At 33.2% G+C, this 23673-nt stretch overlaps 1 protein-coding gene across 1 annotated transcript in view; it reads left to right on the top strand.

The window, feature by feature from the left end:
* Positions 1-23451, top strand: part of LOC123547055 (neuropeptide F receptor-like) — a 120391-nt gene extending 96940 nt beyond the window's left edge. Inside the window, exons 3-4 of the mRNA XM_045333818.2 lie at positions 18492-18635; positions 20360-23451. Coding sequence (XP_045189753.2) covers positions 20374-21720 — 1347 coding nt within the window. The 5' untranslated portion in view covers positions 18492-18635; positions 20360-20373 and the 3' untranslated portion in view covers positions 21721-23451. The remainder of the gene's footprint in view (positions 1-18491; positions 18636-20359) is intronic.
* The last annotated feature ends 222 nt before the right edge of the window (positions 23452-23673 follow it).

Genomic DNA, 23673 nt, shown 5'->3' with positions numbered 1-23673 from the left:
GTAAACCGAAACTTGTTTAGTCGGACTACCGTTGGTACATGCGTTTGTTAGTTGTTAATATAATTTAAGTAAAATCAACGTTTATTGATAATTTTCAATGGCCTACCAGAATTTGAAATGTTTTATGTAAAATTACAAAATGGTCGCATATGCAGCAAAGTATACGTTTATAATAATTCAGTGACTAGAAAAATCATATTTATAACCGACCCAAAAGAAACAAAAATGATGTATTTATTGTGTATATCATGTGTCAATATAATGTTTCGCACAGTTTTGTAAAAGTTTTTCGCGTGTTTGATTAATCGCTCTTAAGTGTCAAAATGTACATTTTACCTATAACGAGACTAAAATAACAGAATAAAGCTATAATTCAAAATGTATCTGCAAGATACAAATACTAATAATAATATATCTCACCGCTCTATGGCATGTAAATACTGTCAACAGGGATTATTTAATGCGTTTATCTAATACGCCCTTTAATTACTATGAAAGATATTTTGTACAACATCTATTGACCCTTAAACAGGGAAAGCATAGTTTTGTTTCATTGACTGTTTAGCAAAAGAAAGTTCAGTTATTTCAAATAGATTGTGCTCTGCAGAGGTTGTTACAAGAGTGGTTGCAAGCAAAAAGGATTATTATCTCAGCAAGATGAATGTCTGCCGTAGACAGTGATACATAATTTCACGATATTTAAACAACAGACATGCTCATTCAAAATAATATAAAAAATACGAAACATATAATCATCTACTCAGGGTACTTATTGCCCAGTCTGTGTATGTAATTATACTACTTCTCTCTGATCTCTGCTGTACAAAATTAATGAATGTACATTAAAGCTGCTGTACAAAATTGGACGACTGAATAATTTATGACAATCTTAAGACATACACAGTTAATCCGAGGTTTATAGGCACAGACTGTGACACTCATTACATACATGTATGTAGTGCATATATAAAGAAATACACTGGTTTCATATTTTAATACCAAACTCTCACAACAAAACTGTATTTTCGTATGTATCAATTCCGCATATAAACATGAAACATATTACTTTTGTTACAATTGGCCCGCACACAGATAAAGCAATTTGATGAAGTGTTACTTATTTTCATTGTACTTTTCTAATGTATTACGGGTGAAATGTTAAAGATGTTTTTTTTAAATTACATATATTTTTACGATATTTTAAAAAAGAGCGTTTCCACTCTATAGTCTTTAAATACTGTGTTGATGCGCCATAAAACCCAAATAAATAAATAAATTAATTGAATAGCATAGTGTGATCATTGTACAGTCCCAGTAGTATAGAGTTTGAAGAATAGCCTTTCCTTTCTCCGCTCATTTTCATTACTGACATCATGCTGGGCAGCTGCTTACTAGACAAGTATCCAGAGCAAGGTTGTGAGGCTGCTCCAAAAATAATTGACATAGGTACCCAGGCTTGATCATGAATTATCTAAAAGTCGTAACATACTGAAAAAATCGACTTTAAAGGGCAAATAATTCATGATCAAGCCGGGGTACCTATGATTTTTAATACATATTTCCGTTTTAAACTTGATTCTCAGTCACTATACAAAGTTCAAAGAAATTCTGCCTGTAGCAAAATCTTTGCCCTCTATACATATAGGCAACTGTCCCATTTACCCTTAAAACGTTGTACATTCGTATCGGAGAGAAATACCTTATCAGTACATGTATGTTAAAAATTTAACAATAATAATGATAGATTATAATAACTTAATTCTAAGAACGTGACATATTAAGAGTACATAGTATATAATAATACAACAATAAGAGTAACTGTAGCACACTTTGGTATGGATATTTATCACGACACGCTTTGTATGAGAATGTTTGGTTCAAGTAATTTGTTCGGGGCTTCAACAGAGAAAGATATTTACGTGCCGAAGAACGAAGATTTTATTTGTCGTTATGAGCAAAAAATAATAATATAGAAAAATGTTTTCGTACAATGTTATTGTCACATTTAAAAGTGATAATTGCATCTGTTTTCAAACGTGAGAAGATTTTGATTTCTGATCACGCTATTTGCGATACATTACTTTACACGAATTGCACTCTTTTGTATATAATATACCTTTTCAGTCTCTGATTTTCAATATTGAAACAGTCCATTGTTGTCAGTAAAGTGTCACAAGCAGATCTTTTGAATGACCGGATTTAAAGAGGATTAGTGAAATTTTAAATGCCAATGAGATATCAGGGACGATTTCCTTCTTTATCAGCACTGTTAACCATATCTATCTATACGAGAATTTCTATTTTTAAGATCAAAATGTTATATTTTGCACAAGCTGTTTTTGCCAGATATAGTCTTGCTCAGAACAAAACTGATATTAAGGATGTAAATACGATACCACGTCATTTAACAATAAAATGCTGCGTGCTTCAGCATTATATTTACTGCTCATGACTGCTGACAGACAAATGGCTAGGTTACATCAATCATCATTCTTGGTTACAATTATAATGGTATCACTTAATGGTCCCTAATGGTAAACGTAAACAAGGCATCGACCTTTGGCAGATCAATCATCTGAGAAGTACAGCGCTCGGTCGAGTAAACTGACAGTCCAATTACAGAAAATGTTTTAGAACTGTTTTGTAGCCGAAGGTTGACAAAGTGCTGAACTATCAACAAAGATTTATAATACCGTTGACGCCATTTAAAGTTAAGTATGTCAATATTAATGGCATGTTGAGGTGGAATAAATTCCTTATTTGCATAGATATCTCTTAAAATGTGTCTGATAGGTACAAGTATGTGACATGTGGCATCAAGAGCTAGATTTAGAAAGTGTCAGGTAATTTCATGAAATATCCTCCCGGTACTTAATTTATCTACGAAACAAGAAATAGAATGAAGTTTTGTTGCTGTAGGTCCCTTGATACTGCAAGTATTACACGTGATTAACAAATGTAGTGGTAAACGTGCTCCAAAGCACGACTAATCTTGAGCAACCGGTGGTCAACCCATCGACCTTTGTTATGTGCATGGTATAAACATATTCCAATCTATTTTTTTTAAACTAGGTATTTGTTGTTATACATATTAGTAATCTGATTGTAAGAGATATGAATGTGTCGTAATATAAAGTTTTCAAGTAATATCGAATATTTAGATTTTTCCATTTGTTGAATCATTACAATTTTTATGATTTTCAATAGGAAGATTGTTGTATCCGCTTTAAATGATAAATGTAGTGGATCAATTGTCAGCAAAGGTTCAACAGCGAGTATTTTAACCGGCAGCAATATCTAAATTGAAATATATTCAGGATTTACTTTACTGCTGTAACAAATATTCTCGCTTGTATGCATGTGGAACTTACCTGTCATTTTATGTAAGACCTAGATGTCCGTCTAAATATTTAATAGAATAGCATACTTGTAAGTAAAATCATACATATTCTCAAAGGAGAGTTAAGATTGTTAATCAGTTTAACCCAGCTAAACTTAAAGCTGCATTCGTTTAGAAATTTAAAAATACAGTTAACTAGTATGGAATTTTACCACTGGTCTATTATAACATTCGTAACATTCTTTGATTAATTTTTCTCTTTTCTGGTGTATACATTACAGTATTTTCTAACACAAACACATAAGTATAGTCATATCTTAAACTTGGGTTGTCAATTATTTTTAATATGAGATATTTCAACAGCCAGGAACTTTCGATTTTTAGAATATTTATATAACACTATTACGTGACTGTCGAATGCTTATATATCACCGTCATAGATTCTGCTGTATTTAGTAATAATTTATCAAATTAAGTTAAGGCGGATGTTGTCTTTGTCAGAGCTTACAAGAAGAAAATATGAAACAAGAGGGCCGAGATGGACCTAGGTCGCTCACCTGAGGAACAAGCCATAACAGTGTTAACATGTTTGAACCTAGTGATTTCATGGAAACAAATATTCTGGCCAAGTTTCATTAAGATTGGACCAAAAATGTGGTCTCTTGAGTTTAAACACGTATTTTCTTAGATATGACCTAGTGACCTAGTTTTTGACCCCAGATAACCCATATTCAAACTTGACCTAGATTTTATCAAGGCAATCATTATGACCAAATTTCACGAACGGTCTATATCGCATACACAAGGTTTTTCTTTGATTTGATCTAGTGACCTACTTTTTGACCCCAGATGACCCATATTCAAACCCGACCTAGATTTCACTTAGTTGGTCTTCCTGACCAAATTTCAGGAAGACCAATTGGAAAATACAGTCTCTATTGCATACACAAGGTTTTTCTTTGATTTGACCTAGTTTTTGACCGCAGATGACCCATATTTAAACTCGACCTAGCTTTCATCAGGGCAATCATTCTGACATAATTTTATGAAGATCAGTTGAAAAATACAGCCTCTATCGCATGCACAATGGTTTTTTTTCTTTGATTTGACCTAGTGACCTAGTTTTTAATCCCAGATAACCCATATTCAAAGGTGACCTACATTTTATCAAGGCAATTATTCCGACCAAATTTGATGAAGATCAACTGAAAAATACAGCTCTATCGCATACACAAGGTTTTTCTTTGATTTGATCTAGTGACCTTAGTTTTTGAGCCCAGATGACCTATATCCAAACTCCACCTAGACTTGATCAAGGCAATCATTCTGACCAAATTTCATGAAGATCAATTTAAAACTACAGCCTCTATCGCATACACAAGGTTTTTCTTTGATTTGACCTAATTTTTGACCGCAGAAGACCCATATTTAAACTGGACCTAGCTTTCATCAGGGCAATCATTCTGACATAATTTTATGAAGATCAATTGAAAAATACAGCCTCTATCGCATACACAATGCTTTTTTCTTTGATTTGACCTAGTTTTTAACCCCAGATAACCCATATTCAAAGTTGACCTACATTTTATCAAGGCAATTATTCCGACCAAATTTGATGAAGATCTATTGAAAAATACAGCTTCTATCGCATACACAAGGTTTTTCTTTGATTTGACCTAGTGACCTTAGTTTCTGAGCCCAGATGACCTATATTCAAACTCCACCTAGACTTGATCAAGGCAATCATTCTGACCAAATTTCATGAAAATCAATTTTGAAAAAAGCCTCTATCGCATACACAAGGTTTTTCTTTGATTTGACCTAGTGACCTTTTTTTTTTTAAACGCAGATGACCCATTTTCGAACTCGACCTAGATTTGATCAAGACAATCATTGTGATTAAATTTCATGAAGATCAATTTAAAAATACAGCCTCTATCGCATACACAAGGATTTTATTTGACCTAGTGACCTACTTTTTAAACGCAGATAACCCATTTTCGAATTCGACCTAGATTTGATCAAGGCAATCATTCTGGCATAATTTTATGAAGATCAATTGAAAAATACAGCTCTATCGCATACACAATGTTTTTTTCTTTGATTTGACCTAGTGACCATGTTTTTAATCCCAGATTACCCATATTCAAAGTTGACCTACATTTTATCAAGGCAATCATTCCGGCTAAATTTGGTCCTTAGTTTTTGAGCCCAGATGGCCTATATTCAAACTCCACCTAGAATTGATTAATGCAATCATTATGACCAAATTTCATGAAAATGAATTTCAAAAAAGTCTCTATCGCATACACAAGGTTTTTCTTTGATTTGACCTAGTAACCTAGTTTTTAAACTCAGATGACCCATTTTCGAACTCGACCTAGATTTGATCAAGATAATCATACTGATCAAATTTCATGAAAATCAATTTAAAAAAGCCTCTATCGCATACACAAGGTTTTTCTTCGATTTGACCTAGTAACCTAGTTTTTAAACACAGATGACCCATTTTCGAATTCGACCTAGATTTGATCAAGGCAATCATTCTGACATAATTTTATGAAGATCAGTTGAAAAATACAGCTCTATAGCATACACAATGTTATTTTCTTTGATATGACCTAGTGACCTAGTTTTTAATCTCAGATAACCCATATTCAAAGCTGACCTACATTTTATCAAGGCAGTCATTCCGACTAAATTTGGTGAAGATCAATTGAAAAATACAGCTTCTATCGCATACACAAGGTTTTTCTTTCATTTGACCTAGTGACCTTAGTTTTTTACCCCAGATAGCCCATATTCAAACACGACCTAGATTTCACCAAGGCAATCATTCTGACCAAATTTCTTGAAGATCAATTTAAAAATAAAGCCTCTATCGCATACACAAGGTTTTTATTTGATTTGACCTGGTGACCTATTGTTTGACCCCAGACGACCCATATTCAAACTCGACCTAGATTTCATCAAGGCAATCATTCTGACCAAATTTCACGAAAATCAGTTAAGAAAAAGTCTTTATCGCATACACAAGATTTTTCTTTGATTTGATCTAGTGACCTAGTTTTTAAACGCAGATGACCCATTTTCATACTTGGCCTAGATTTTATCAAGGTAATGATTCTGACAAAATTTTATTAAGATCACTTGAAAAATACAACATTATATCGCATACACAATGTTTTTCTTTGATTTGATCTAGTGAACTAGTTTTCAATCCCAGATAACCCATCTTCAGACTTTGCCTAGATTTTATCAAGGTTATCATTCTTGCAAAATTTAGTGAAGATCAGTTGAAAAATACAGCCGTTATCGCATACACAAACTAAATGTTGACAGACAGACAGACAGACAGACGGACCCCGGACATCGAGCGATCACAAAAACCCACCTGAGCAGTCCTCAGGTGAGCTAAAAAGACATTAAAAAGATTTAAGGCAAAAACTGAGTTTATGGCAGTGTATAGATATACCGATTTTTAAAAATCTTTGTTATTAATGTAATCTGTGAAATTCTGATTTCGAATTTAAAATTGGCTTGTAAGCAGGAATCAGTATCCCTTCAAGTAAAACAGAAGCCCAATGTGTACTTGATTTCAAGTACAGTGCCTTTAACCTCAAAACTTCCATAGATGTAACGGTACTTAATATAATAACTTAAAAAATTTGCTTTATAACAGACCGGACCCAAAGATACGATTTTAGAGATGGCAGTTATACTTTCTAAAAAAAAACAAACAATTTAGTTTTAATCAAACTAGTGCAGACCAACTACTTACTACTGTCGTTCGCTATTATGACAGATACCAAATTAAATAATGATTTTACAGTTTATACTTCTTTGATATGAGCCGCGCCATGGGAAAACCAACATAGTGGCTTTGCGACCAGCATGAATCCAGACCAGCCTGCGCATCCGCGCAGTCTGGTCAGGATTCATGCTGTTCGCTTTCAAAGCCTACTGGAATTAGAGAAACTGTTAGCGAACAGCATGGATCCTGACCAGACTGCGCGGATGCGCAGGCTTGTCTGGATCCATGCTGGTCGCAAACCCACTATGTTGGTTTTCTCATGGCGCGGCTCATATATTGTTTCCAGAATACATGTAGCATGTTGATGTGGATAAGTTGCTGATTTTAATTTGCAAGTTCTCATTAAACTTTCCCAAGGATATTGAAAATGTAAAGATAGTAACAGTTTCAAGCCAATTGATATGACCTTAGTTATGGTATAATTATACAAACTTACTAGCAATTAATTTGCTATTTATTTGCTCAAGTTAATAAAACTTCTCTTTTCTATGTCTATCAAAGGACAATTTGATGAGTGTTCTAATAATGGTATAAAATGACAGACAAATAATCGGGGAAATATATCCTAACTAAGAACAGACGCACTAATGCTCAATAAGTAATTTACTAAACTCAATAACCAATAATACGATCTAATTGAAATAAAGTTTGTCCACACAAAATTAAAAACAAAGAAGCGGAGAACATTAAAATTTTGGTGGCATATGCTTTGTTATAATCTACTCGCATGACAAAGTTTGCCTTTGTAGTGTCATATAGCATTTCTTTTCTTTCTATTACGTGTTATATAATTACATAGATTATGAAAAGCCATTGAACAGCAAACGTAAAGGTTTTGTTATGAAATATGAATATGGTTAAAACGAAGCAATTTTATTCTTTTAATACAAAACAGAAAAAAGTGTTATTCATATTTCCTGTATGCAATTTAACGTAATCTATGGCGAATAAAAGTCAACTAAGTATGAACAACATCGGAGTTCCGTGCTAATGAGGTGTAAACTCAGCAAATCAAACCTGTCTGAGTAAACAGAGACATTCGTTGGTTTTGGACTCTATAATGATGACTGAAACGTCCGCATGATGGCAAATAAGTCAGCTTTACTTCTTAATTAGCAGTAATACGCTAACATCTGTAGTTTGTAAGCCTTTTTCCAGACAGTTTATAACCAGTGTGTCACTTAGATGGCCTGCTCTGTCATCTGAAATAATTTTTCGTAATGACAAAAAGTTAAATGTCATACAGAAGTTTAATGTCCTGATCTAGACGTTGCCGAGAAGGAAGTATGGAGGATCAAAAGTCTTAGATCTGATAGTTGTAATGAGGAAAATGTTTGATGTTGAAATGCATAAAAAGTGCAGAATGGTTGGTAGCATCTTTAAACTTTAGAAATAAGCTAATTCTTGGATGGAAATATATTAATAATATACAGTCAAACTTGTGCTAGCGACCACCCGTGAATAGCGACCACCTGTCGACAACGACCGGTCTCAGGTCCCCCCGTAGAAAAATACTCATAAAAAGGCCGTGAATAGCGACCACCTGTCGACCGCGACCAGCGACCGGCCTGAGTCATTCCCAAGGGTCATATATGCCCCCAAATAACGACCAAGCTGGACCGTTCCGGCATAAAAATACTTAAATTCCGCCGAATTTTCACAACTTTCACCTTATAGCAAACATAATAATTACTGCTTGATTGAAAATTTGCAAGTTTGCACTGGCCGAATTAATACATAGAACATAAAGAAAGCAAGAAGCTGTGAAAATTATTTTTAGCTGCAGAAGAGATCCTTCCCCACGAATAAAGACCACCTGTGTACAAAGACCACTTTTGCTTGTTCCCAAGAGTGGTCTTTGTTCACAGGTTTGACTGTATACAAGAATGCAGACATATACACCTTTAATTAAGTCTGTATATGGTAACAGAAAATCATATTAGCTCTTATGTCCATCGTGAAACCAAAATAGATCTAAAAATTCAGTATTTATTACATGTATCTATGCATTTAGTCAACGTTCTTATTAAACAGATTTTATCATTCTTTACATTCCTTGCCCTTATATTATAGGAAAAGACTATTTATATAGGCCCTATTTATCTCTGATCCAATATTCCTGTAAGTTCGAAGAGCGTTTTCTTGATAATTGGAGAACAGAATTCTGCCTCTGTAAACTACTTCTTTTTATTCCAACAAACGTTACATCAGACAATTTTATCACTGACATGACGTAGTATTTCATTAACCTAATTGCAAGCAAATATTTTTATTTTTTATTCCAGTGTACATTATGCTGTCATGTATGGTTTAATGGAATCAATTGGATTGAAATGAAAGTGCAGTTTGTATTTACTAAGAATATATGTTTTATAACATGTCTGAGAGGGATATTTACTCAAATATATGTTTTATAAAATGTCAGAGATGGAAATACCAGTCAAAACAATACACTCATTACTATTTGCGATATCATATATTTTCTTTATCTTTTATGGATAGGAACAACAAAAAAGTTCTTACTCGTATTTTTGTATTATTGATCGCCGATGAGGCCGCGATCATATTGAATAGGTATATAAAGTATATGCGCGCTTGGGAAAATATTTCATGATGGACCTGTGAATTCTTTACTTATGGGTGAAACAGGTCTCATAAGCGTAAATACAACTAGCTTCTACTGATTATAAAACATACCGTACGATTTGTTGTGAATTATCTGTCGTTATACTTTTGGTACTTATCGTATGTTTAACATGGGATTTTTGAACCGTCCAAAGATGTTGGAAATGTTTATCTCATAGTTTTTTTTTTAATAAAAATGTTACTGCTTTCATTGTCTACCACTTTTTTTCCACCATTGCCTGAAGAAAACAGTAATGAGTTTGTACACTGTTCAGACAATTGTGCTGTGTTGAAATTTAACGAAAAAACAAGTTTACCTGCATAAACAGAAAGCATGATATGTCACCATGCGTGGATCCAGATGGGGGGAGGGGCGGGGGTCCGGACCCCCTCTGGAAAATCTTTAAAAAAGGAAAGAAGACAAGAAGGAAAGAAAATGTTTTTCGAAAAAGACAGCATTAGGACTACATATAAAGTATATGCGGCTGCTGCTACACACGACCCCGACATAATTCATATTATTTATCTAATAGAAACTAAGAATTTTACCTTCAGGAAAGCTTGATTTTATCATTTTCCCAAATTTAACAGGTTAGTCCATAAAACTGCCCCAGAATGCAAAAAATGAAGTGCTAAATTTCAAAATTTCCAGGGTGGAGGGGGTGGGGGGCAGGGGGCAGGGGATCGGACCCCCTCTGAGAAAATTGACTGTGTCCGTGTATGGTCACTATACCTGTCCAGTACTGGACATTATGGTAAACGCTTCTTTCCTGCACAAATGACAATTTCGCAACTTCTGTCCGGTTTGTACAAATTTCTGGCCGCGATAAACCATTTGACTTGTTTATTGTTTTGATAAGGACAGATAGTACTGTTTCGTGATTTGCTGTATACAGATGTAAATTTCAAAAAGATTTGCTTTAAAATAATTTCTAATTTTCAAAAATTATATAAACGACTACATCTGATGAGAACGTACTTTTTATGCACTTAGTTTTCTGTATGTCCCTCGAAGTAATTATATGACGACAAGTCAGACGTTTGCGTCAAATCATATGTATTGTTTGTTTTGTTTGCCGTGCAAAAGACATAACTTTTTCTTAGTTCTAAATGATGAAAAAAATCAAAAATTTAATGTAATTTCATCTACTGGTTTGTTTTGTTCTTACAGCTTACTCTCAAAACTCTTATTCAATTCCTTTAAAAGATATTTTACATACTATATAATACGAACGGTAACAAAATGATACTGTTATTTTTATGAGTGAATTAGCGTTGAAAATAGTATCAGTAATCGAATATAAAGCTTTGAAAAGGGAGTTGTTATTTTTGTCTAGGTAATTTTCATGTTCATATCAGTTTTAAGTATTTTTCTTCTTTCTCCTTGAACCTTATTTAGTAAACTGATAAAACTCAAACAATGACATAAAACTGTAACAGTAGCTATCGATTATTTTAATATTCCAGTGATCTTGGAAATTATGAACAACAACAACAACACGTTGAATAATTTTTTTTACCATTCCAGTAAGGGATACAAAATTAACGAACAAACAACACTTGTTGTTATAATTGAAAACAAGGCCGATAACATACTAGAACGGATTTTTTAACGTACTAAATCATGTTTTTATTTTATTTCTGGTCTCATTGATAATAAATGATATAGCGGCTTCGCTAAGCAACCGTTTTATATTGCAGTTTATACCTATATATGTTTTAATTAATAAACAATATATCGTGGATCAGTGTGTGTCCTTACGTCAGTTCGACTAGGTACTTAGGTGCATTCTATTGCCGTTCACTTCACTATTGCATTACCCATAGTATGATTATACACTTTACCCATGGTCCTGGCCTTAGGCGTTTCCGCCTAATATGAAGTAATGTAACTGATTTTTTTGTTGGGTCTGTTGTGTCAAAGGTCATAATTATAATGAATTCATCATATATTTGCAACAAACTGTAAACCTTATCATTTCAGTGATATTTAAGCGAATCATACACAAAATGTAAGCTTTTTATCATTTATCGAATCAATCATACATACGGCAAAACATTTCCATGAGCGGACATAGGGTCATTTTTGTCCGCTTTGAGTTTCTATTTTTATACGTGTTTTTCATAAAGTACTCAATAAAAAACCCGTTTTGTCGCAGATTGGTACCATTTAAGATTCTAAAGATTGTTTGTTGTTTGTAAATGCAAATCATGGGCGACAGTAAAATTTGATATATTGCGGTATAATGGTATATTTTGCGGTATAATGGTATATTTTCGTGCAGACGTCGAAAATATTCACATTTCTTTACATTTACATTTATGATGCCTAGGGATTTAAATAATGAACGTCAGTTTATTTGTAGTAAAAGCACATCAATACGTTTGAATAAGAAATTTGTAAAAAGACTTTGGAGCTTTAAAGATATGTTTGTTACTTCAAGACTTTTGATTAAGATCATGTTCATTTATTTATAGTGGGCGTAAGCATATATCACTGAGCTTTTATAATGTTCAGAAAACGTTTTTCTCACAAGGTGAGCCTGTCGTTCTAGAAGTATTACTGTTGATCATTTAAAGACATATCGGACAGTTTTCTATATGGCAAATATATTCCTACAAATAGAATTTCTTTAAACTTCGTTTACTAACTAAAGGTCAAGTTTAAAACGGAAATATGTATTAAAAATCATAGGTACCCGGGCTTGATCTTGAATTATCTGTCCTTGAAAATCATAAAATACTAAACAATCCAATTTTCAAGGCCAGATAATTCAATATCAAGGCAAGGAAACTGCGCATTTTAGTTCATATTTCTGTGCAGTCAGTATATAAAGTTTAAAGAAGTTGTACAACAATACGGCTCTTTGCATTCATGAAAAAAGTGACTATTTTCAATAATAAGTTTGTATCTAACTTTAACCTCTCCAGTTTAAAATCCTGTATAATTGTAGTCCAGTACTTTTAAGAACTACCTGCGACAATATAGCCAATTGAGCGTTTATACATTGACAAACTAATTGAAAATTCGTTGAATGTGTAATGTCCGTGTCGTTATCCGTAGTTGCTGTAATTAAAACAGAAACAAAACACGGAAACGTATTGCATATCTATCTATTTGAGCTGCCTGAGTCAGATATCGTTTCGTTCGTTCTGCATTATTTTACATTAGAGTAAAGTCTTTTAATTGTAAGACATACAATAACTTTGCATGAACAAGACGCCTCATTCAAATGGCAAACAAATAAATGATACCATTGGGGTAATTGTTATAAAGTAATAGATATTGTTTCTATCTGTTACATGAATTCATAGAAGATTTACAGTGTCTCTGAAATGCAATATTAAAGTAGTCAATAATAATTCTTTTAACAGCATTCATGTTTACATCAGTCTAATAGAATGTTCAGTGTCGCCGATATCTACCCACAATATACAGCACGCTAAAATGATGTCAGGCAACTCCTATCGTGGAAGGTACCTGATTTCCTCAATTGTACTCAAATGATTCGAGATAGAAAAACTTGCGGCAAACATATACGATAAACATCTACGTGAAATATCTTTGCCATATTTATGCTTCCCAATTTAAAAAGACATGTTAAAATAGAAAAACAAATGTCACTGTAAATTGTGTGTATATGGATATGTTTCTCCCCAATCAAATTACGTCACAACATGCGAGATATCTTAACCGTATTTCAAGCAGGCAAATGTAGTAAGATTTGCTTCCGAAGTTTCTTCTTTTAGATTTTATAACTACAAATCCGCTTTCTGGAAATGCTACTCGATAAGATTTAAATGAGCGAGCCTTTATTAAATGGACAGGTGTGGACAGTTGCTTTTCTAAAAAATGTTTATTTTTATTTCTAGATATGATAAAATAATAGTATTGTTATACATTTTATGATTTGTTTTGTGTAAAAGTCTAATTAAGTTCTTAAAGTATCCAATATGTTTATGTGTTTTTGTGACCCTTGAATACCTGTTGTGGTTCGTAAAATAAAAACATGTATAAGATGGCATCAGTTCCTTACATTAGACTTGCTTTTGGTTAAACGTATTCATAACTATAGAAATGTAATTCAAGTAATGTAAATATATTGGAAAACTTCTAATTATTGCGGTAGGAAACTTGTTAAGTGTAAATACGCATCAATTTCCTACAATAACGAGATATTCCCATATTTCATTCGGATATATTTAAGCAAAATATTTTTCTGTGTTCCATTGGTATTTCTCATATCACTTAATTGAGGAAAAACTATAAAAGGTAAGGATAGACTTCTAGGAAGCACAGAACACCCCAAACACAGCCATGGAGCTTCGCAAAGTAGACCCACAACAAAAAGAAACTGTAACGGGAAAATATAGCAGACAGGTTTCATAGCAAATCCAACAAGTACACCTAACTGTATGCAAAATACAAAAATGGGAAAAGGATAAATACAAGATTGGGAGCGTTGGGAAAGAAAGTGGAAAAAAAAAGTCACAGGAAAAGCCACACTCCAAAAAAAAAAAACAAACAAACGCGGTAACCAAACACTGCAAACCACAGCAGCGCAAACACGCACACACATACACATTAACAGATACAGGCATATACACATACACCTATACAGAGAAAAAAACAAACAGACAAGCAGGAAAAAAAACATATTGGGGAACCGCCCTAGAAACACACACAAACACACATAGAGGAAACAAACGGCAGGACACCTAACCTCACCCATAGGGGAGGGGCGTAAATGCAATGGTGTAAGGTGGGACAAGAGGAGAGAAGCACCAACATCAAACAAGACAATGTGAGTAAAACAAAATACGAAACAGACAGAAACAAGTTGAAAATTGGGACACCGCATTGGAACGGTCAGTTACCTATATATTATTGTTTGCGATAGACACCATACACCTAGTACTGTCCTAACTATGCATGAGAAGAGTTGCATGTTCAAACCACGGACATATAAAGTACTCCTATTTATTTTGGTCATCGAAATATGTTTGTCTTCAACTTCACATAATAATTATTTTACTGAGATACATTTCCGTGCCGTCACATCAACCTGACATTTGTCATTTTAGATGTAAAACACTATCTCTGAAGATGAAAAATTCATTATATCACTGTAATTTTCCATGTTTCGTACAATGAATTGTACCGCATCTCGTGTTCCTTACTTCTGCCAGAGGATTTTGCAGAAGATTAATCTGGGGGGAAAGTGATTAATAAAAGTGACCGTTCAGTGAGTTATTTTGCATTTGATCTGTTATGATTAAGCAAATACGTTGTATCATAAATAATGTACATTCAAGAAAATTAAAATTGCTACAACCATTTATGCCAAGTGTTTCACTCTTCCATCTTATATGAAGTCAGTAAATTCGGTCTGATATGTTGATGTCTTTTGCTATACTTGAATCATGGTAATTCTCCAATGATCATACTCCACAGAGTGCATTTATAAAAATCATTAAGGTAATTTCATGCTTTAGTCGATAAACAAACTCACGAAAGGTTTTACGGCCGCCATACGGTTCATCAAGACTGCTATTGTGATAGGTTATAATAGTCTCCTAATCTGTCTGATAACAGAAATCTTTTCTTTTGCGTGAAAGGGATTGCAATCTGTCTATGCATACTGTAGTGGTCGATCACAGACTCTCTTTCTAAAATATACAGTAAACATTTTATTTTTGTTTTAAATATTGTATTTCAAGTTTCCAAAATTGGTCACTGATTTTAAAAATAGATGAAACAAAACTGGTAATTCTTTAATACAGTAAAAGTAAAATTAGAATGAATGAAACGGTACATCCTCGTAAATGATTGGAGATAATGTCAACAGTTCAGATTCTCCACTCCTTAATTAGAAATAAATAGCTAATATCGGTTCTTCTTAATCTTCTTCACAGACATAATGAGCAGCGTATCTCAATGAGATAGTCGGTTTATTGATACGCACCCACATCATTAGTTCACGTCTTACGTTACCACATTTGAATACACACTCAGTAGCTTTTACCAACAAATGTGTTACAGAAAGAAGACAAAACGTTTCATATTAAAAAAAAAAAAAAAAAACAGAATGAAATTTAGACAATAACTGAAAACTGAAAAACCAATATACAGCAGGATTAGCCACGTCCCAAGACTCCCCAGAACGGAATTATACACTATTTTGATGTGTACACACAACGTAGACAAAGTAAAGCATTAAGACAACATGGAAAACAGACAAATATGAACTTAAAGTCAGTATATTTTGTGTTAAAGAAATATCAAATGTTGCACGGTGTCTATATAAATCACAAAACGCCAATCAAACTTAGGCAACATTTGTTTTGAAACGTTAGGAGATATTCTGATATCAGGGAAAATTTAAGCCCAGAAAATAGTGTTTTTTTTTTTTCATGTGGTTCATTGCTTAAAGTTACCCGGGTGACATAGAAGACATAATGATTATTTACTAGATACGGTAATGTTTTACCTAATACTTCGGCCAAGGATTTAATGTTTGTTTTGATTTATGGAATATTAACTATTTACAACCGATAACATTATACATGTAGGTTGAAACAATTTTAGAACAACTTCATATTACAGTCAAAGGAGGAAGAATTACACAAAAAATGTGAACATTTGGAACTATATGTTTACGATTACTTAATCTTCTAAAGCAACACTAGATATTTAAAAGGTTCATATGCTGTTGATTTAAACGAAATCGAGTGATGCCATAATATATCTTGTCATTTTACCATCGCAGACATCTCCAAAAATGATACAAAATGTCAATAAGTATTTTCTATTATTATACAAGGACACATCTTTAAATAGTTACGGAAGTGAAGATTATGAATTTTGAAGAACTGTTTGTTTATTGTATATGGCATGACATAGAAGTCGTTTCTATACATTTGTGTGAATTTTTGTGACTTTTGAAAAAAATTGCCTCATTTGTTTAATGACTTTAAGCATATATATTGCTATAGGTTCATTTATTGACATTTTAACGAGCTATTTAATTAATTTAAATTTTAATTATGATACATTTATGTTATTTATAAGAAATAAGTTCAAAATAAATATTTGTGTTAGATGATTTTTATGTGTACGCGGCAAAACATCTCTCCACAATTTACTCTCAGACTGAATTTAGCAAATGTAACACATCAGTGCATTTCTAAAATTATGAGTAAGTTATTAATGTTCTTAACGTTTACTAAACAACACAGTGAAAAGCAGGTCTTCACTAGTTAAATCTTTTAAAGAAATTCTTTATCTAAAATTATCGTGTGTAACTCAGAACTAATAGAAAACTCTACAAATGACTTTTCGTCCTAAATTGTGTCCTATATTTCACAGAAATACTTTCTACCGTGCTGTGTCAAAAACACGTTCAAGAGGTAGTGTGGTTTGTATATTATAATTGTAGAAAATGTAAACATATTCTAATCAGAAACTTCTCGCTCGATCTTGAGATAATTTCACCTGCATGATCCTTGGACGACCCTCTAATATATTGTTTAAATAAAACTGTTAAAAACCATCTCATTTTGTCAAAAACAGGACTGCCGTGGGAAGGTTTATTTTCAAATTGATGGCTTCAAAGTTACTGTAAAAATTTTCTCTGAATCTACAGGCCTGTTTTCAAAGTAATATGGCAGATATGTTTCTTCAACTCTGGTGTGAGGGTCAAAATTGCACTCCTGTTTTAGTATCAGACAAAGTTTAAACCTCAACAATCTACAATATATTCCACTGTTTTAAAATATCTATTGGAGTCCTGAAGAATATCTATTCAAATTCACCTGTTTCTATACAAATCCATGATAAAGTTGATGAATTTGTTTTATTGCAGTAGCTCTAGATATTGGTTAATAAAAACATGATATTTCTAATATCCTTTGTGCTGAAACCTGAAGAATGCAATACATTGTGGAAAAAATGAGGATATTAACAATTTATCGGCATCCATCTCCAAACAAATTAGCTCCATTTCCCCGACGAGAATCTCTTTTTCAACAAAGAGTGCAAGTTTCAGCTCCTATATCAAGCTTTTTCGACCTTTAAAATAATCAGCTGTGGAATTTCAGGTAATGGACACAGCTACAACATTTCAGTGTTTTTATATGATAAAGCAGGCTGCAAGTGAAAGTTTATATTATAGATAAAACTTTTTGCATTACATATGGAAGTACAATCTGGTATACTTTTTATACTTTTTTTTTTACTTTATATACAACGTTTCTGAGCATATATAGTTTTCATTAGTTGTAAGTTAAAGGGCAGTTCTCTGTTATTACCTATATCATTAAAGCTGAGTGTACAACTGAGAGTTTTATCACACACCAGCTGTCTTCCTGAGCGGCTTTAATTCATTTTGTTCGGATCATGCCATCAAAACACTTAAAATTTAGGTGTGCAAATTCACAAAAACAAACATTTTCTATAGATTCCAGACAGCAACAAGTTATGGAGTAGATCGATTCAAGCAACTTGTTTGAAATGATCCAATGCATAATGAATATTCATTTTATGTGGTGCCTAAAATGACTTACAGCCATGATACAATAAACACTGAGCAATGTAAAGCAGCCTGTAATTACATTCTACATCCTAAAAATATATAAATTGTGTATGTCCTACACATATAAAATATAATCAATTAATGTAACTATTTCAATGGAGTTTTCCTTTTTTTTCAGATGTCAGGTTAAAAAAGGATTGATCAGACAAGGCTAGACATTTGCATTTTGAATATCAGATGCTTGTACGTGGTTTCATGTTCCAAAATTGAAGTAAACTGGGTACATATCTGAAACTACGTGACAGGAAAAGTGATTAGGAAGGTAAGCTATATTGTCATAATATTATGACAACAATTATATCATGTAGATCCCCTGTAAACGTTACTAGTTGAACACGTTTCAAGTCGACAATTTATAAGCGTATACACGTTATATTAGAGTGAATCGCATGATTGCCAAGTAAACATTGTATCAGAAATAATTTGTCAACAAAAGGATGCTTTTAATGTTTCTGTTAATCAGTAGTCTCACATGATGTAACTAAACATCAGTTTGTATTTTTTTTTCTATAACAAAAACGCTGTGATACGGACTTATACCTCATTACTTACAGGCTATTGTATTGCAGTATAATTATAACATGAGATTAATTGATCGGCCTTAAAACAGTACACAAACACTGCGACGGTGTTTAACCTTGTTTATTTTGTTTCTAATACTTGTATTTCAGATGAGACGCTTTTAATATAATATTCCCATCTCAATTCAGAATATAGATGGATAGATGGATTCGTGAGCGGACCCCTTGCTTACTCTTAAACATGTACGCGTTGTGGCTTTGAAATATGTTTTGAATAATTTGTAGAAAAGTAACATTCCTTCTACAGAGCTACTTCCATAAATAGGTTGAATGTACTACCATGAAAAAGATGAAATACGGAATACTTAATTGGACAAGATGATAATATATTGTTGTTGAATTCCATACTATTCTTTTTGGCATAGGCCGCAGTAAATAAGCTATATTGTAAACGTTTTAAACCAGGGACAAATATCCAGGAAAGACCATATTCCAAGAACACAGCCTCCTTAAGGTATCCGATCCACAAACAGGTTATTTTTGATGCCTTGTGACCCCATGTTGTTGTTGTTGTTTTTGTATTATTTGAAAAAGTTGTACCTGCTGAACAAAAAATTAGTAATTAAGATGACCATAAATAATATGCAAGAATAACTTCAGTCATGATTGTTGACTGCGAAATGATAAATCTTACACTGTAAGAACTGGATTTCTGTTGAAGTATCAGTGAAAACTATAAAGTAAAAAAATAAAATTTCTATAACATATTTATGTCATGTAATTTATATTTACTTTTTCAGTAGACAATACAGCCCGCCCGCTTAGCTCTATAGGGAGAGCGCAGATCTACGGATCTCGGGGTCGTGAGTTCGAGCCCTGGGCGTTCTCTATGACGATTTGATAAAAGACATTGTGTCTGCAATCATTCGTCCTCCACCTCTGATTCATGTGGGGAAGTTGACAGTTACTTGTGGAGAACAGGTTTGTACTGGTACAGAATCCAGGAACACTGGTTAGGTTAATTGCCCGCCGTTACATAACTGAAATACTGTTGAAAAACGGCGTTAAACCCAAAACAAACAAACAAACAAATCAGTAGACAGTACACTTTCAAATGTGACCAAATTTTAATAAGCTTATGTACCAGTCATCAATATTTGATATATTTTAATAGCACTGTTATATAGAACTTGCTTATTTGTGGATCGGATGCCTTAAAGAATAATCCACAGCCTTACATGCGTGGACGAGCCCGTGACCAACACAAACACACAGAGACAAAACAGAACAATAAACACACATACAACGACGACGAAATTAACAACTAAAGGAACACAGTGAGGTACCACCTTGGAAAGGCCAGTGGCAAAGGCACTAATTTAAAATCATATTTTGAAACAATAATGTTTTGATAAGCCCTTAAATTAATGAATAATCGCTTATTTCTTTTTGTTTAATTTTACAGGTAAGCGCCTAAAGATGACGCATAAATACGACGGCCAACTGGCATCCAATATGTCAACTGTACAACCTCTGCCCGACGGTTACCGTTTCAGCGATCCGTTTGCCTATGACTATTATGGGAATCACAGCGGCAATCTTCCGCCATATTTTGATCAAGCTGAAATTTTGGAAGTACTGAAGAGCCAGAAAAACAACAATTTTGACAGAACAACAGAGGCAATAATTACAACTGTCTTTTCAATCATGATAATATTTGGAGCACTTGGAAATGGCCTTGTCTGTTATGTTGTATTTCTAAATTCGCACATGCGCACACCGAGAAATATTTTCATAATAAACTTGGCAATCTCTGACCTTACACTTTGCTTGTTCACACAACCGCTCAATTTGTACAGATTGCTCAACAGTCAATGGCATTTAGGCGCTTTCATGTGTAAACTGTCTGCGATGTTACAAGGAACAAATGTATTTGTGTCAACGATAAGTATCACCGCTATAGCTCTTGATCGCTTCCAGGTAATCGTGTACCCAACAAGAGACAGCATGAAAAGGATTGGAGGTGCCGCTGCTTTGATCGTAATATGGATAATATCACTATTGATGTCAAGCCCATTGATTATATTTTCGGTATATAACGAGGAACAGCCTGTACCAAATATTGACTACTATCACTGTTATTGTTTGGAAGATTTAACCCTTAGAGCTGAAAAGGGCGCATATTCAGTCGCATCAATGGTTGTACAATACATTTTACCTGTTATTACTGTGACTATTGCACATGCACGAATTTGTAACAAACTGAAATATCGTATGGTAAACAGGCGTCCACCGAGAAGTTCAGGTGATGTTAATAGCCCACCTCCCGCCTGCAACAGAAATCGGCGCAATGAAAATAGGTCGGCGCGAAAGCGAAAAACAAATATTTTGCTAGCAATGATCGGAGTGGTGTTTGTACTAAGTTGGTTGCCGTTGAATATTAGCAATATTCTTGTGGAATTTCAATTCCAGATATTTTTCAAAAACAAATCAATCGATATAAATTTATTGTATATTGTTTGTCACACGCTGGTGCTAAGCTCTGCATGTAGTAATCCAGTTCTTTATGGATGGTTGAATGACAATTTCAGAAAGGAGTTTATGAAGGTGCTCCATTGTGACTGCTGTAATGTAGTCAAACCACAGTGGTTGTTTCTTCGTAGAGCAAGGGAGCAGGGTCTACCAGTAATAACATTTTCGCCCGAAGAAAATGGTGGGAATACCAATGGATTTCAGAGAGCAATCAGGCGTCCGACAAATACGTCACACATGTTTATGACAACCGAAATTGACCAGACTTGTCCACAATCAGCAGTATCATTGTAAAAGACATTAAAGATCAGAATTGTTGTTCTATATTGCACTTCTCAGTTAGCATGTTACATGTTAGTTAACTGCTTTGTGATTTCAAGGGGAGCAATATTGCTAAAGTGATGTATGTTTTTCTTCATAATACAAATGTACGCTGGCAATGTTTTTATAATTTTTGTAATGACAATTTATTGGCAGATATTTTTGTCAGAAATCGCCAAGATATTTGATTAATTGTTCAAACATCTGAAGATCTGTCATATAAGCAAAGTCTCGAATCTTGAATATTTGCGCACATGTCATCTAAGATATGATGTCATCTGGACATACCTAAATTATCTTTGCCGTAAAAAATGTCAAACATAAAGAGTCTTGCCTACTCGAAGAACTTTTAGGCACACTTTAACCTATATCGCATTCTACTTAGGTCTTACGCAACATTACATAAAATAAGTGAGCTCAAATTCATTACTCATGATAATTATAATCTAATTCACTAATATCTTTATCTTCATTCTATCTTGAATAGTGTTACATAAATCGTGAATACATAAAGGTCCATAATGCCTTTGCTTATAATGTGGCTGCCACATTTTTATATAAACATAATACAAACATGCATTCATTAATTTTGTGTTAATTCCTATTTTCACTAATCGTTTTTCTACCATATTTCTCATAGGTTTGAATATTGGGTAACATATTAGAAAGTATTATTGAATCAATTGTTATGATTACTTCTCTTTATGAAATATTAAAATTAGTGTATTTCTAACCATTATAAATATATTCTCTATTTGGACAACTGCTTTATCTCATTATAACATAAAATTAAAACCCTTATGGAACTTTAAGATGATTAATATAGCCCACACATAAATACACTAACTGATTACTTAATAGGGAGTTTGCAAGCGTGCAAGTGCATTGTTGTCTATAAACATAAACCATGAGATTTAACGGCATAAGTACGATTGCTTCGAGCTAACTTTACAGTCATTTAATTCTTTTTTCATTTTTTATCATGCATTTTACAAAATTTAATGTACTGTCGATTCAAGTTTTATCTAAACTTTTCAATGAAACCAGGAAATAGAATAGCTCTGTAGTTTTTTTGTATAGTGTATTATCTGTCAATCAAGATGGTAGTTTCTTTTACCTCTGTATGTGCTGCTGTCTGTTCTTTGATTCTATAATTAAACAATAACATGATGAGAGGAATAATTTCATTTTGAAATTTTATATGCCTTAAGACTAGATGGAGCTATACTCTTAAGAATCCAATTAAGTATATGTAGAAAAATTTGAAAAATGATACCCATCTTTTTTATTTTTCATGATTAACTCTTAAAAAAGGATCAATTTACTTCAGTAAGTTATGACTAATTGTATGCTTTTTAACCTTTAGCCTGCTGTCGGCAAGTGGTTCTGCCTTTGCGACCAGTGTAGACGGATCAGTGCGTACTCTTCAGTCAGTAAATCTTCATTGAACACCCCTTTGAATAATAAGTGGTACTGCGCAAATTGAATGATGGACCAGTCCATTTTAGAAATATAGCAGGGTAAAGGTTAATATTTATTTAATTATTACTTGTAAGTGTAATATATCTACTTATTATATCAAATTAAGTATCAATTGTTATTTACTTCCGAAATTTGTTCATAGGAAATGAAGCTTTTTTTTTTAACTTAGACGTTGGGTCTGATTGCAGTATGTAAATTAAATGTTAATTTGTGAATAGTATTCAATTTGTAACATTGCATAAACTCTGTGTTGACGTTGAAGTATATTATGAATATTAAAAACATTTATTTAATGTGTCTTTCATCATTTATCAATATTCTATTTATTTCCTAAATTCTGGTTTTATTTGATGCAGGAATTCTTACTTTTGAATAAATTGTTTTTTTTCTTAAATGAGCAAGGCAGAATTTGACACGTGAACATGCATTTGTTGACTCCACAAA

Source organism: Mercenaria mercenaria, chromosome 9 (genome assembly GCF_021730395.1).
Source record: "Mercenaria mercenaria strain notata chromosome 9, MADL_Memer_1, whole genome shotgun sequence".
Classification (NCBI taxonomy): Eukaryota; Metazoa; Mollusca; class Bivalvia; order Venerida; family Veneridae; genus Mercenaria; species Mercenaria mercenaria.
This window is presented reverse-complemented; position numbering and strand designations above follow the sequence as displayed.